Below are 16,332 nucleotides of genomic sequence, written 5' to 3'. Positions count from 1 at the left end.
TAATGATGTTTTTAAGAGCTTATTTTAATGATTTTAAGTGCTATAAGTCCTGAGCCCTGATTATAGGTATACAGATATTATGATACACATGTCATGATAGATACACCTAACATTTTAGTCTTCAAATATCAATTTATAATTGAATGTGAGAATTGTAAATCGGTAGCAATAATAGTAATATTTATTATTTAGCCTATTCATATTGTTATACCTATGCATAAGAAATATAATTCATTTATTCGCTTTCATTAATGAATTCATACATAATGTCACCATTGATAAAGGTTTTATTTGTAAACCATCTACTCGTATTAGATCGTTCACTTCTTTAAATGCATATACCTAATAGTAATAATTTATTACACGATTATGGTTGGGATGTTAGGATATTACTTACTGTAGAAAGGTGACCGCAGTTTTTAATCATCACATAATCCAGCCTTACCACTTAATATATTCGTTAAATAATAAAAAAAAAAATGTTTTATAAAATAGCCTTATAGTTGTGTAGAAAATAATGATTTTCTATACTATTGTGATACTATCCTTAAGGAAATTATATTTCATAAAAATTGGTACTTTCAGTGCAAAGGTTAAAAAATGGGTTGTGCATAACTTATAATAATTATTTTGGAAACTATTATTTGAAAAAAAAATCTCACGGAAAGAGAAAAACTGTAATGGAACATATACATACATTATTAATATTATGCTCTATATCTATATACTAAGTTTAAAAGCCACATGCACTATTGTCAAAATGTTATGTATGTAACATCATAATATAAAAGTATATATTTTTATCATCTTAGAAATTCTTGAGACGGCGTAATAGGTATGCAATTTAGCTACATCGTATAACATCGTATAACAACCTGCAGCGGCTTTATAATAAACCATTATTAATAATACATACTTTTAGCTAGGAAGAATGTCTTATAGTTTATAATTTTGAGTTATAATTGTGGTAAAATATATCGTATACGGATCCGGAAAGATCCTCGTCGACATTATTTACGTTTAAAAATTACACAGAAATACATGACCGAATGGCTATGTTATTTTACAAAATTTAATGCAACTCACGGTAGATGTAAATAAATTAACTCTACAACATAATAATAATAAAAAAAGGTATTTTACATAAATTTTCATGTTTTAATAATTAGGAAATAAGGCACCTAAGAATAAAATGTAATGGCCAAAGATCACAAAGTAAGAGTAAACCAGACGATTACTGTTTATCCAAAGTTCTCGAAGTGGTGAATGAAATATGGCAACTTTCTACCCTTATTTACTTCTTCGCATGCTGTCATAACGCTCTTCGTCAGTGGCCTTGGTCCGCAGCTGAATACTCCAATCTTACTCACCTATGATACGATTAATATTGTTATAAATATCATCACTGTCGTCATTATCTTAGAGTCAGACGAGATGGATTACAATAAGAGATGATATAAAGATACTTACGTAGCTGTGTTTTTTCTGAACAAATTTCAAAAATGATGACATGTCTGGTCTACCAAAATGGTTTATGGCTTTCAACCCGGTAAACATGCTCATCTTGCTCAGTCGTTGAAAGTGGTTTTCACAAATGTACTATTTTAGGAACAATATGAAAATCGTACGAATTCAATATTAACAAACGTTACGTGTTGGGTAATAACTGTATATTATACTTACCAACATGGTAGTCCGCAAATCGAACTTATGGAAAAATTGAGTGATAAATATATGGATTTCTAATACATTAGTCACGTCTTTTTTCTCGACGTCTCGCAGTACATCAATGAACCATTCGAAGTGTTTGTGTGAGGGACATATCCACAGAAAGTAGACCTAATGTAGAACAATCAACAAATTAAATACCATTATTTACATATCAGCAGACAATTTAAGTGCTTCTACTGTTAGTAAAAAATGTTACATACTTTTTTACAGGAAACTCCCGAGTAACGGTTGGTCGACGTACCGAACACCAAATCGTTTAGGATAGAAGCGTACGGAGTAATGCCTATACCTCCTCCGACCATAACCGCCACTTCAAACTTGTACCAGTCTTGATTTCCACCTCCAAACGGTCCTTCGAGACGTATCTGCGCATGAGACAAAGATGTTATGAATATATGTTTGTATTTGATAATGTCTTGTTGAACTAAGTTATTGTGATCAAAAATATTGTAATATATTATAGGGTCACCACGTCACCTTTGGCTGATGGAATTCTGGATTGATATTGCTTGGATCGAAGAAATTTCTTAACTTCCACGTCCAGTGCCCTTGCGCCTTGATATGACAAGACAAGAAATTTTCATGTGGAGCCGAAGTCAACGTAAACGAATGGTATTCCGTAGACTTCAGAGCAGTACAATTCAAACGTATCCATTGACCGGACAGGTACTTAAAGTTTGGCGGGCGGTAGAATTTTATTTTGAGTACGTCGGATGGTAGCAGTTCAGTTTCTAGTATGTCCAAGGCCATATATTTAGTCCTCAGACTCACTACCTTATCCAAAATGAATATGATTCCAGGACCAATAAAGTATTTCCAGAATTTCGGTGGCCCGGTTATCCTTGCTAGGCCATGCAATAACATGAGTACATACATTGCCACATACAAACAGTGAGTAGACCAGAAGTACGTGTATGCTTTTTTCCGTATGATGGGATGCGCAAACGTAAATATGATGATCATTATCACGAACAAACACACTCCAGTAATTCCTGAAATTGAAAACAAAATATGTTTCATAAACAGATTTCGGTCTCGTCGAAGGCACACACTCTTTTTGTGCTCACGTACCGGTAATTGTTTTGAAGAGCCAAAATGATATGCCTGGCTTATAGTCGGACGGAAAGTGTATTTCGGACGTCAGACAGTGAAGATTTTCTAATGGCTGAGTGGAAACGTGATAGAAATTGATAATATGACCAACGGTGTGTATGATCGAAAAAAAGAATGCAGTGCAAGCGATCACTTTGTGGAATGGTATGTGAGAGTCCAGTGGTATATATTGCTGTATGGAGAAATCTTTTAGCTTCGTCAGCAGATTTCTCGACATGGTGAGCAATAATAAACAATACCCAAATGACAAAGAGGCAGCTGATCCTCTCGTCAATGCTATACCTACTCCCATTATGTGACGAAGATCGGTGTGTTCAGCCAAAAACGAATAATCTGCAAAATGGGTTCGTGAATAGAAAATTAAATTGGATGCAGTTGTATATATATTCGTATAAATATAAACACTGAAAATTATCGAAATACTTACATATGAATTGGTGAACGAACAATGCAATAGTGATGACATAAAAGACGAACAGATAAAATATGTTTTGTCTGTTTTCTTCCAAGTATGTGACAATGCAATCAATACGGCTCTTAATTTTCCCTTTGTCGTCATGAAGAGATTGATCGACATGAAAACTGGTCATTCTACAACGGAAAAAATCAAATGAATAAAATATGCAATGATTATTTATTGAAAAAAAAACAATTTAAAAATGTTCTTACCGTGCAACGTTGGTCGACGTATCTAAGAAATTTTGTTTTGCACCTTTACAGTCCAATCCAATTGCGACAAAATCACCTTTGTATTCTTTCATCATGAGTTTAAAGTCTGCATATGTCATGAAATCTTTATTCGATAATCCCACATTCTATGGAGAAAAAGTATAATTGATTATTTTAAATTTGTAAAAACAAAAACGTAATATTATTATTATAATATTAGTACTTGGAACATTCCATCAATTAGTTCGGTGACGTGAGCATCCGATAAACTAGTGGTCCGAGCGATTTCAACCAGGGATCTTAACATTTCGGAGAACTCCCCTTTGTCAATGACTCCATTTCGATCGTTGTCACACATATCGAATATGATTCGAAGTTTGTCTTCAGTTTTACCTCGTGAAAAAAGAACAACTGTGTCCAAAAACTCCTATATAAAAAATACTCAACGGTTAATAATTACGAAATTCGTATGTGTAATTTGTATACAGTATTGATAATGTAAATATAATAAAAGCAATAATATTAATATAGAATAATAGCGTAAAATATTAGATAATTTAAACAGTGATGGTTATTTTTTTTACAAATAGTTTAATGAAAATCTTAAAATGGAAATGGTTAAAATTATTGGGAATAAGATGTCAATTCAATTGTAAATTTTATAAAATAAATTTGTAGCCCTATATTTTTGGGCGTCCAAGAAGACGTATTTTTTCAATTGGATGAAAAAATATAAAAATTAAATAAATAATATTGTCCATTACACTGCACTGCGGTAAATCTACGCAGTTTGGTAAAATATAATAATAAGTGTGGTAGTGTTATTACTAATGGATATGCCATGCGTAATACAAGAGAACTCGTTCAAACCTGGAACGATATTCTTCCATCGCTGTCTTTATCTACGATGTTGAACATCATTCTGACGAATACCGCATCAGCTTTCATACCCAACGCAGACGCGAACTCTGCTTTTGATAATGAAGTTCTCATGACCACCTGCACAATTGAAAAAGTAAAAATAAATTATGACAATAAATTGTTGACCAACATTTTCGATGCACACGTTTAAAAAGTCATGATAAATATTCCAATAATTCAGGTTAGTCGTTACTAGTAGTGTATACGTCTTACACTAATACACCATATATACAAGGCGTGACAGATTGAACTGACTTTTGGAATAACTTTTGTTCAAATCAATATTTATTTAGTTTGTCCATTAAGTGACCCTAGCGCTACATATGTATGATAATTTTTTTTCATGTTTATTTTTTAGAAATGAAAATAAAAAAAAATTTTAATTTAATAAAAAATTGTTTGGATAAATTCAATATAGTTTATTTGTGAATCTGATTTTAACAATAATTTTGACGGAAAAAATATTTATCTAAGTCAAGTAGTTTATTTTTTAGTATTTTTTTAAAATTCAATATTATTTTGGTTAAATAAATTTGGAACGTAATAACTTTTTAAAAAATATGATTTTTGAGAATTTGTTAAATTATTTATTGATCATATAATATTAACAATTGTCGTCATACGTTTAATAAGAATTTTTTTTTTTTTTTTTGGTCATGTCTTTCTGTTACACCCATTATATTTATTATTTTTTGTACAGATTTCTGAATTTTTCACTTTGTTTCTGTTAAACGAATATTATCAATTCGACAATATAATTATTAATATTTTATTGTATATTACTTATGATAATTAGATAGTATAATTTTTTAACTGCCAAATCAAATCACATAACGGTATAGATGTCTATTCATGAATCATGATAATCAATAATTCAATTCTTGTACGCGGTTTTAACTTTAAAGCACTTTATACAAATTTTTTGTATAGATAAAATCACAAAAGTAAAACACTATTTAAGAAATAATTTCCCAAATATTTTATGATAAAATGAAATTTCAATGTCAAAATGTTTTGTTATTTTGGCTTAATGCAAATAATGCAATATATATATTATACAATGTTAACATATTATTAATTTACGACAAAGTGTACAACATGGATTTTACAATAAATATTTAGTGTTCACTTTATATAGAAATAGAATATATATACTCCAAAAAAATGTAAAATTCTTGACTTAAATATATTTTTACGTAATATAAGATAATAATATTTTATATTTACTTCTCCGTCTTCGTCACCTCTTCTTCGGTCACCGGGTCGAAGTCCGAATGTGAGTGCGTATGCTTCCCTGAAAAAGTGTTCTAGTCTTTTTTGTCTCCTCTCCCGCGTTTCGGCTTGGGCTAGCAGGAAGTCTCTGGGTGCCTGTAGCGTAACTAAGTGTTTTTTGTGCGAATTCAAAAATGCTTCGAATTTGTTCATGAACTTCCTCCTCTCACCGACAGAGTCGAACTCGAGCACCAGATCGTGGTCTTTCGGCACTCTAATCAAGACCAATGGACGTTTTTTTTTGCTATTGTCCACCTGTATACATTAAAATATATCATTATTTACATAATGCTGGCTCAGAACCAAAAGGCGCTAACTTTATTTTTTTAAATTCCGATTGATTTGTTTTATACATACAGGCAGTGTTAGGACTTATCTAGATAAATTTATCTAGATAAATTATCCAGATAATAATTATTTTATCTTTTATCTTATCTAGATAAATAAATATAAGTTATCTAAGTATTTATTTTAGATAAATATTTGACTTATCTAGATAAATTTAAAAGATAAATTTTTTAGTGAAAATTAGATAGATCTGTACCAAAAATATTATTAACTATGTGAATTTTGTTTTTGGTCCACTCGACAACTTCTTCAGCAGGGTGACTTCCCAAATTTTTATTTATACTTTGTTACTCCCTAGAGTCCCTTGGATCTTATTGGTTCCTTTTATAATTATATGTGTTGAAGTTAATGTTTGGTGATACACATCATGATATAATAAGTTAAGTCGAAAATAAACATATTATTATAGGCATGTACTTACATGATATTATATATGTTTTTTTAAATTAGTTGTTTTAATTTTAATTTCTATAATTATCTGTTATTTATCTGGATAAAATATTTTTATCTTTTATCTTTTATCTGTATCTTAGATAAAATTTAGTGTTGTTATCTTTATCTTTATCCAGATGATTTTTTTGTTATCTGTTCCTAACACTGCATACAGGTTTAGTGATTAATAGTTAATAATTTATAGCACTGTTCCTACCAAATTAAAAAAATTAAATCTTTATTCCCTAAAAGTTCTATTTGTAGAATATGTGTGGCCTTAACTCTTTAACAATAATAATATGGTAATTTAGCAGTATTGGAATTTAAAAGAATATGAGTTCATCATTATCGTTTTTTTTTTTAGTGTGTAATATGTATGTTAAGGTTTGCCAAAACAACTTTATTGTTAAAAATTATATTTATAACAAAAAATAAGACATAAAAATTTAAAGTTTAAAATTGATCTTTATGCTAATTTCAATTTGATATTTCGAAATAACACTTTTCGATTTTGAGCTTAGTGCCCACGTTTAAATACGCAAGGTGATAGTAATCGTCATTTATAGCTATAGTAAAACGGTGAAAAGTGATTATAATTATTTTAGCAACCGACGTTACCTGTGATTCTTCGACTGTTATTGTGTCACATTTTTCGAAATTCACTGATCTCAGCTTCTCTCCTTTTCGGTCCACAGTGTGCATTTCGGCTTGCGGGCCGAACCGCACCTTCACCAAACGTCTGTGGTTCGCATGCAGCCATTCTCTCACTGACATCTTTTCGACAATTATACCGTTTGATTTATTTCCCGATTTCATTTCTTCTTGCTTCATCCTCAAATGTCTTTTGCGTTTGTTCTGGAGTTTTACGACGCCGTATCCAGCCCCAGCGCAAATGAGCGGGACGACTCCCAAAAATATACAAACGTAAATGTACGCCAATTCGTTTCCCTGAAATTTATATATTGCAGTTTACAATTGTTAAAACTATTATTCCGTATTATACAATATATTATATAAAATTATTAAGCACTTTTCAGATATGTTTACGATTATAATTACTAATATAACATTATGAAATTAATAATCACCAATTATAATATTATATTTTTTTGATAAAAAAAAATTAAAAATATGCGAAAATATTAATTCTTATTCAACACTTTTTACGTATTAGTAAAATATTGTTTAATTGTATACGTCGTTATAGGTAAGTTTACCTAAAGTTATTTATCATGCATCAAATCGTAAAATACTAAAAATACTTAAGGTCAATTACCTCGAAATAGTCAAATCCTTTTAGATACGAACACGGTTCCAGTGTGGATGGTTCTATTTGACCCGGCTGCGGACATGGATCCCCATCGTTCCAAAAGAAGACTTCTCGCTGTATCGAGTCCGGTTCTATATCAGTGCTGTTTACTATTATGTCCCATAGAGTTACAGAACGCACCCATTCAAGTTCCTCTTCCGTGAACATACTGAAAAAACAATGAGTCAGTGTGCTCTATGAACTTTCTAATATCGGACGCAGAACTTACTCGTTTTTATCGTTCTCGAACCAGAACCTATCGGCTTCTCTGATTCTGACAAACTGGTCCAAGATTATTGCGGTGAACAATTCGCCGGGACCGTCTTTCGACTCTAACATGCCCCCGATGTACAAATCCACGTTGTCTATGCTACCGTAAGCTTTTAACAATTTATCTGCTAAATCGGGATGGCGCCGGAAGAGCTCTTCGTTGATGTCTTCGAATTTTTCAACCCGGGGTAGTTCGAAATACGTCCTGATCTAGGAAATGCCACCATAAACAATATTACCAATTTTTATACGACAATATGGTTCTCTCTCTCTTTCGCCAACACTACCGTATTGTAATCGGCTAGTCCGTTGTCCCGGCCCCGCATTATATTGAGTGCGCCGAGATCTCTTCGAGAAAATTCGTTTGGGCCGAATAATTTATCACGGACGTCAGAACAGAGGACCGCGTCTTCTCGTTCAGCAAGCTGTGAAGCCATACCCAACATAAACTCTTCGACGCTACTATCAGACATCACATCCTGCATCATTCAAACGTTATTAGTATAATTATTCATTACAATCCAGCCCCAGTCATGAGAGTGTAGGTAGTTATTTTCAAGCATGGAGTCATTGGTATGTTGTTAACCATAATAATATACGTATGTATACTCACGCTGGAATCCCACCAATAAGCGCACAGTCTCAGAGCCGGATTTCCCATAGCTGTTTTCCGATAGTTGCATTTTCCATCCCTACGATAAATGCCAGGTGGAATCATCGTATGTCCGAATCGGAAGGCTGATGATTGGAACACGTGGCTGATACCGGGATGTACGTCCAGCTTGTAGCCCGTGTACTCCGGTAGTTCTGTTCCCAAGAACGCGGGAATGTATTCGTAAGCAATGATGTTCTGTAAAACGGAGGTAAATAATAATATTATAATATATACAACTAAAAAGTAATAAATATTCAATAATAAGGTTATATGTTTATAATCGTACAAATAATGATTAGCGTACTATAATAGCATGTTACATACCTGCAAAGTGGCCACCACGAACCGCCTAGCTTTTTGAAACACTTCTTCGTCGGACCAGTCCGGGTGGTCGAGCTGCACTCTATCGGCGAGCACGTTGTGCCATTTGAACAACAATATCCCAAACGACAACAGAGCAGGATTTTGATTACTCCTAGGATCTCCCAACACTACAAACATATACACGCGATCAGTTTAAGATAGGTTATAAACGCTTTTTACAAAAACGTAATATGAGAATTACGATTTACGATTTAATATAGATATATATTATTAAATGTGTTAAATATTAATATTATATGAGGCATTGAGGCACTTACGGAAAAGTCTCTCAGGACTCAACGTTCGCAGAATATTGGGGACAGGATTATTGAATAAAGGAACACGCATCGTGTTCCTAACCGGAAACCCATTGCTGGGTTCGCTTAGAAGCCTACCGTTTTTAAAAGACCGCATGGCATTTATCCACGCTTCACTAGTACTATAGATAAAACTTCCGTCAATCCAGCTAGTGACCCGGTTTATCTGAAATAGTTATGTTTGTTGAAATAGAAATTAAATTCATAATAATTATATAGGTACATTAAAGAATTACGCAAGTATGGATCTGAGATTACCTGTTGTCTCGGGGTGTTTGGACTTTGACCGGTGTTCCGGTCATAACCAGCTCTGTGGAACGGTATCGATTTACCGCCTTCGCACTCGTGGTCATACATCTCGTCACACTTTTCGATTTCAATTGGGTGCACTTCTATCGGACAACCACTTTCGCTGCCCATTACGATTTCGGAACTCACGACTTGACCTGTGTCGATTATCAGCATGATAAACAATTAATTTTTATGAAACTATTATTGTTGCAGCATTATTTATATTTTCTTGTTATTTTGTGTACCGAAAAACGCTAAGATCGCAGTTCTGTTCTTCAGTGATGACAGGCCTTCTGATCCTTTCATGAATAACGAGCTCAATTTTCTGGGGCTTGGTCGGTCTTGACCTGACATCATGTACACTCCGTCGGAGTAACTAGCAGGTGTTTTTCTGGTCATATGACTATCTGTTGACATAAAAACAATGACTAAAGTTTTTGGCAATGGCATAGGCAAGAAAATTAAAAACGTGTATTTAAGTCAATTAAGTCGAATCAACGTAAATAACATTAATGTATAATTTATTTATAGCTTTAACAAACAAAATATTTAACTTGAAAAGTTTAAAGTTAATACAGAAAATAATTGTTACTTAACCAAGTCCGTTTTATATTTATTGCCATCCCGTCACACATGGTATAATACTTGTGTACAACTTTTTTTTTTAAACTTAATATTTTATAATGAATTCCTATATATCCTATATTATTTCTTCTTAGTGCACACTAGCTGTAATGATTTAGGAAACTATGTATGTAAAATTATGAAATAAAGGAATTTTTATTTATTTATTTATAAATATTTTACATAGGTAGAGTGTCGATAATTCGAACAAAAAATAATTAATTAATTGGAATAACTACAGTTGTAATAACTTTGAAGTTATAACTTAAAGTCATATATAATCATGATAAAAACCAAACGTATTATTTTGCGATTGAATTGGAAATTGTTATATTGGATTCTTTAACTAATTGCGTCATTATGTAAGTATTTAGAAAATTAACTAATTGATGTAACTTTTAGTATTTTTTTTTTTTTTAAATAACTGTTAAACTAGTTAATGCCCAACTTTGGTTTTCGGATATATTTTTGTGTAAAAAAATCGTCTGGTACATATTGAATTATCATTAATGTTTGTAAAAGGTATAGACACTTTAGTTCTCGACTTTACCGAGGCCGTTCTATTCATAAATTCGACTATACGGCGAAGGCGCGGCAAATCAACCGACCATTGTTTGCTCGAGTTGAATAATGCAACTGTTGCGACAAAAGAATGCACGCAAATGACAAGAGAGATCCAGTTCAAGTGCCAGGTTTTAACCTTATGCCTTATTCGATCATCGGGTTTACGATCGTGGTTTTAAAAGCAATAATAGTCTAATAATTGTGCAACTATACATACAGCATTCGGAGAGTTTCATATAAACATTATGGAAAGTAATTAATCAATTAAACCTATCTTTCCTAATGTATGCAACTCTGCATTGACACACATATACATTATTATGCACAATTCAACCGTATATGAAAGGTATAGTCTTGTTTTTTTCAGACATTTCAGCTAGCTCATTACCCGCTAGTCGCTACTATGTATTCAAATTGTTTACAATAATACTTATTATTACACGTGGTTTGACTAGTATATGTTAATTTAAACTCAATTTTTCTTTTTTAGTATAACATATATTTTGTAGTTTTCGAAAGTATTTTGCACACAACTACGTATATAATATAATATATATACATAAGGTAAAGTAGGCATCTCTACAGAGTTAAATGTATAATAGTAGGAAGGTACTTTGAATGAATTCATGTCAACTCATTGTACATCCATGGAGGCCAAACCATCATCACGATCTCACAACTAATTTATAAGCAAAATAATAAGAAAAGAAAAAAACGAGAAAATAATACCATCCATTTGTGTTTTGTTGTTTATGGGTGCGTTTACGAATTGAGCACGATTATTTATTGTCCATTTTACACATTATAACGTTACATCATTCTGAGGAAATGGAATTCAATGGAATTTATATTTACTCATATTAATATATTATATTCTATACGACATAAAGTTTATTTATAAACAACACACCGAGTGAGTGTGTGTGAATCACGTGCTGGATATAGAAAAAAAAATATTTAGGGTAAAAGTATGGTTGCCTTGAGGAAATATTTTTGGGCGCGTAATGCCAGAAGCACGAACCCGTCCTTGAGCCATGAGCAGCTAATAGTATACGTGTGCGGTGTTCGCATTCTGCGTGCGATGTATGTATATAAAAAAAATAAGTACATAATATAAACGCCATTACTCAAACACACACCAATTCGTTTTTTCTTCAACATTAAAACGACCATTGAAAATATAACGATTTGTAAAAAAATAAAAAATGTTACGTTTAGTGTTATATATATATATATATATATAATATAATATATATACTATATATACAATAACATCACGCGATAAAGTGTGCGCGACACTGACGAAACTCGGTGGATTCGAAGCAAGGTCACTCGCGAAAAATTATAAATCAACATAATATTCTGAATAATATCGAATGAAGTGGTGCGATTTGTTCAATAATAACAAAAATATATACACAGAAAAACGTAATGTAACATATATTATTGTTATTGTTATTACTGTTGTCGTTGTTGTTGGTGTGTTGAATTTTTCGAAAGGACAATTTTACGATAAGCGCACGCTTAACCAACGTACTGCAAGTGAACGATGACCGACTCCGTGTGAAAACCACGTTTTCGGCGCGGGTTGTTATTGTGCTTCTAATATAATAAAAATAATAATAATAATATACAGTCGACCGAGGCCATTTGCGACTTATTACGCAGAGTCGAGTGGTACGAGGCCGATTTTCGTTTCGACTTGGCCGCGGGCGTCGTCGGTCGGTCTGGATGAGGAGATCAAAAAAGATTCGCATTCGGTCGGTGACTTTGTTTGTGGTTTGTGACCAACGAGGCTGACGATATAATATTATAAACGAAATATTATTATCATGCATGTGCGACGTGGTTGTAAATTTGTGATACCGTGTGGTATCAAAGTTGCTCCAAATAAATATATCATGTATACATTGGTATCATAATTGATAAGAGATCGCGGCCCAAACTCGCGGTGGCGCCGGTTGTGCCGAATTGTCTCGGTGAATGGTGGCTAAATCGTTTTCATTATTGCAGATACACAACGAAAAAAAAAATCATAAAACTGACACCAACATGAATTTTATTCAACTGAACATGTGTGCGTGTTTGAAGGGTTGTAAATTTAATAATTTTATGAATTTCAACTGTCAATTACAACACATAGGTACACATAGGTATTTTTTTTAGAGGGACTCCAACCCCCTCCACCTACAATTCAAGCATTGTTATTCTGCAAAAATTCGATGTTTCAGAATCAAAATTCGTACGAGTAGTTCTTGAGTTATTTAACTTTGTGTCCTAACTTTGATGATTTGAAAATTTTAGTCATCAATAGTTTAACCCATCAACATAATTAATCTGTAAAAATGGCCCAACAATGTATAATAAATACTAGTTCCAATGTTACATAGTGAGACCATATTTGAGGATTATTATCCCATAAGTACAAACATTTTAATAATAATTAAGGAACTACTAATTCAAATGTTGAATTAGATAGGTACGTCGACTTTTTCAATAAAATGATTCACTTAATAAATTACAGTAAAAAATGGGAGGGGGTTCTCATTTGAAATACAGAAGTTTATATCACTACAAGACACTCCTTAAGCGGTGAAAAAAATTCAAGAATTTGAACGAATTGATTTTTAAATGAAAAGTGGGGGGTGATCGTGATTAGTGAATCACCTTGCATGTATATTGCATGTATATATACCTATCACCTAACTATATAGTTTAAATTTGTATAATAGATATAATGTATATACCTATGCGCTGCTGCTATGCGGCCATGCTAATTATTACCTATATAATTACACACACCACTCACAGCAATATATATCATTATTATTAATATTATACGGTTAAAAAAATATTAATTATTATTTCCGAATAATAAGACGTGTTCGGTTGAATTAATTTAATAATCGCACAACAGTACAGCACATCATTTAAATTGAAATGTCTCTGAGGCAAGTGCCAATATATATTTTACTGGGTCGTATGGCATAATATAATATTACTGTATGATATAATATTATACACACAGAACGGATAAGTGTCAATGTCACCCGTTTCTTGTAGTTAACTGTTTTTTTTTTTACATCCTGAATGTAAAAATAGATTTTTGATTTCGATAAAGTGTCCACATTACAACTTGTCATATATAATTTATTATGCGTATACATCACTATTTAGGTAAGTAGGTACAATTTCGCGTCTTTATCAACAGACCCGTTTTATTCCAGCAGCTGCAACGAATTATGATGATTTATATTACCTGCAGATCTCAAAATGTTATTACTTTTACTATAAATATTATGTATGAAGACCATATCGCTAAAAAGCAAAATGATTTATAATATTTCCACGCGTATTTGTTCACACATAATATCGCAACTGTATTTGCGTATACACCGCGATTAATCACAACTATATATATATATTTATACAACTTGTTGGCTATTAAAACAAGTCAACAACGGCTTTGAATCATATTGTGCATAAATATTCATACAAATATATAATATCTTCGTCGCTGCTGCTGCTGCAACAGTTACCGCGGGACGATGATGGTCGAGTTCTCCACAGGCACATCAAAAAATAAATCAAATTTAATATTATTAGTAGTATTACATGATGAAATTATAATAATAGTCTATATTATATTTTATTATTTTTCGTTTAAGACACACATCTCTCGATTTTGTTGCTCCGAAATTATTTTCAGCTACTTAGGCCATTGCGATCAATTGAACTATAGAGAACCACTAAAATTCAGAAATGCAAATCTCGGCATTAGTTCGGTTCGGGGCATTAATCGTTCATGCGATATTTGAACGTGAAGTTTATTACAATATAAACTATTTGGAATTGTTACAATTATAATGTATATAATCGTTGTCTAAAAATTACATGAATTGTCTAAGCCACCGTCGGCAATATAGTACCCATAGTAAATCCCATGGGCGCTATACTATGGAATTTGTATTTTGTTATAATATTATAATATTCGATAGTTCGTGGATGAATTAAGGTCTGAGCTTGATTGGCTCGTCCCGTGACAACGGCTATGTCTTCGCAGTTCGCACGTATTATACAATTCGTTATTATTTTAAATATTTTCGCGTACCATACAATTAAATTTGTAGTTAAATCTTTTTTAAAACCAGTCCAACAAAAACATATAATTCTTCGGAAACTAGCGGGTGTAATTACCATGTGCAGAAATCAAAAAAGGTAAATGTGAATTAAATATTAAAATGCATGCCTGTAGTTGCGCTTGCAGTATTAAAAATACATTATAATATTTATAATAGTTTGTCATCCACAAACTCATTTAGATGCATTCATTTATTTTCTATAAAAAATGCACTCTGCAAATTATCACATTTTCAAAAAAAAAAAATCATACTGACCATATAATGCATTTATATATATATGTATACTTAATACGACAATATTCATAGCTTTCAAGATCTTATATAATATAATATAATTCTTAAATTTTTTAGTCATTGTAAAAAAAAAAAATACTAGGAAATAATATATCAATCCTAAAAAATTAAACCAATAGTCCTACAAAAAGCAAGCAATATAATAACAGACATTTTTGACAGAGTCTATAATTATCTTTTATTATCATTGCCGGTATATAATGACGTAAAACCAGTACAAATTGTGGCCGAGAAATCAGGAATTGTTCAGGATTTGCGCGTTAAAGTCTCTATACCTGTACACAATATTTACATAAATACTTCACACATATTATATATGATGCATAATAATAATATTTAGATGAATAACCACCGACAACGCGGTGATGAATACAATAATATAACCTACGCGTATTTGTATTGCTTTTTTTCTGTTTCCGTTAAACACCTTAATCGTTATAGGTACATTATAATATAATATGCGTCTATCGCGTGCTAATAATGCGCGCTATATCTACTTATTTAAGTATTACGAATTAAGATATTCCGTCACTCCTTCGTCTCTGCAGTACCTACCTATTATATACTCGATTGATACGCACGCTCTATTGTTGTATGTTATATAAATATTAAACAAAATAATATATTATGAAATGTATTATTATTATAAGCATACACTCGCGCGTCGTCGTGTTCATATTTGATACAGCAAAATCATTCACCAATCGATGTGAATCAGCTAAAGTCTTATACTTATTAGCAGCACAGCTATAATCGGCAAACTATAACGACCGTACAGGTTAAATAGAAAAACATACGTTCTGAATAATATTATTATGTATAATTATTTTTCTTTTGTCCGTGAAATTCCCGAGTTAAAACAACCATTGCTAACACGTTATAGCATGTATATAACATCCCACTCGATACAAAACGGTTATACTGACGTGACGAATGCTATCAAATACGTGTTTAATGTTTATCATAATCTCCATGCTCGTTTACAAAATATATAATGGCATATAATAATACATCTGC

The 16,332-nt window shown here is 32.0% G+C and overlaps 1 protein-coding gene across 1 annotated transcript in view; it reads right to left on the bottom strand.

Annotated features, from left to right (window-relative positions):
* Nucleotides 1-936: 936 nt before the first annotated feature.
* The window catches only part of Duox (dual oxidase), a 49,047-nt gene continuing 33,651 nt past the window's right edge, over nucleotides 937-16,332 (bottom strand). Inside the window, exons 3-22 of the mRNA XM_015511326.2 lie at nucleotides 9,937-10,098; nucleotides 9,659-9,846; nucleotides 9,362-9,566; nucleotides 9,045-9,211; nucleotides 8,679-8,915; nucleotides 8,353-8,544; nucleotides 8,025-8,275; nucleotides 7,763-7,964; nucleotides 7,105-7,434; nucleotides 5,662-5,961; nucleotides 4,384-4,512; nucleotides 3,737-3,940; nucleotides 3,514-3,659; nucleotides 3,272-3,435; nucleotides 2,803-3,177; nucleotides 2,209-2,723; nucleotides 1,932-2,096; nucleotides 1,684-1,839; nucleotides 1,471-1,599; nucleotides 937-1,370 (exon numbers count right to left, since the gene is read on the bottom strand). Of these exons, the coding sequence (XP_015366812.1) occupies nucleotides 1,242-1,370; nucleotides 1,471-1,599; nucleotides 1,684-1,839; nucleotides 1,932-2,096; nucleotides 2,209-2,723; nucleotides 2,803-3,177; nucleotides 3,272-3,435; nucleotides 3,514-3,659; nucleotides 3,737-3,940; nucleotides 4,384-4,512; nucleotides 5,662-5,961; nucleotides 7,105-7,434; nucleotides 7,763-7,964; nucleotides 8,025-8,275; nucleotides 8,353-8,544; nucleotides 8,679-8,915; nucleotides 9,045-9,211; nucleotides 9,362-9,566; nucleotides 9,659-9,846; nucleotides 9,937-10,098 (4,346 nt within the window). The 3' untranslated portion in view covers nucleotides 937-1,241. The remainder of the gene's footprint in view (nucleotides 1,371-1,470; nucleotides 1,600-1,683; nucleotides 1,840-1,931; nucleotides 2,097-2,208; nucleotides 2,724-2,802; nucleotides 3,178-3,271; nucleotides 3,436-3,513; nucleotides 3,660-3,736; nucleotides 3,941-4,383; nucleotides 4,513-5,661; nucleotides 5,962-7,104; nucleotides 7,435-7,762; nucleotides 7,965-8,024; nucleotides 8,276-8,352; nucleotides 8,545-8,678; nucleotides 8,916-9,044; nucleotides 9,212-9,361; nucleotides 9,567-9,658; nucleotides 9,847-9,936; nucleotides 10,099-16,332) is intronic.

This window comes from Diuraphis noxia, unplaced genomic scaffold (assembly GCF_037042655.1).
Source record: "Diuraphis noxia isolate RWA-SAM2 unplaced genomic scaffold, SU_Dnox_SAM2 contig0003, whole genome shotgun sequence".
Taxonomy (NCBI): Eukaryota; Metazoa; Arthropoda; class Insecta; order Hemiptera; family Aphididae; genus Diuraphis; species Diuraphis noxia.
The sequence above is the reverse complement of the archived record's forward strand: the minus strand, read 5'-3'. Positions and strand labels throughout refer to the sequence as shown.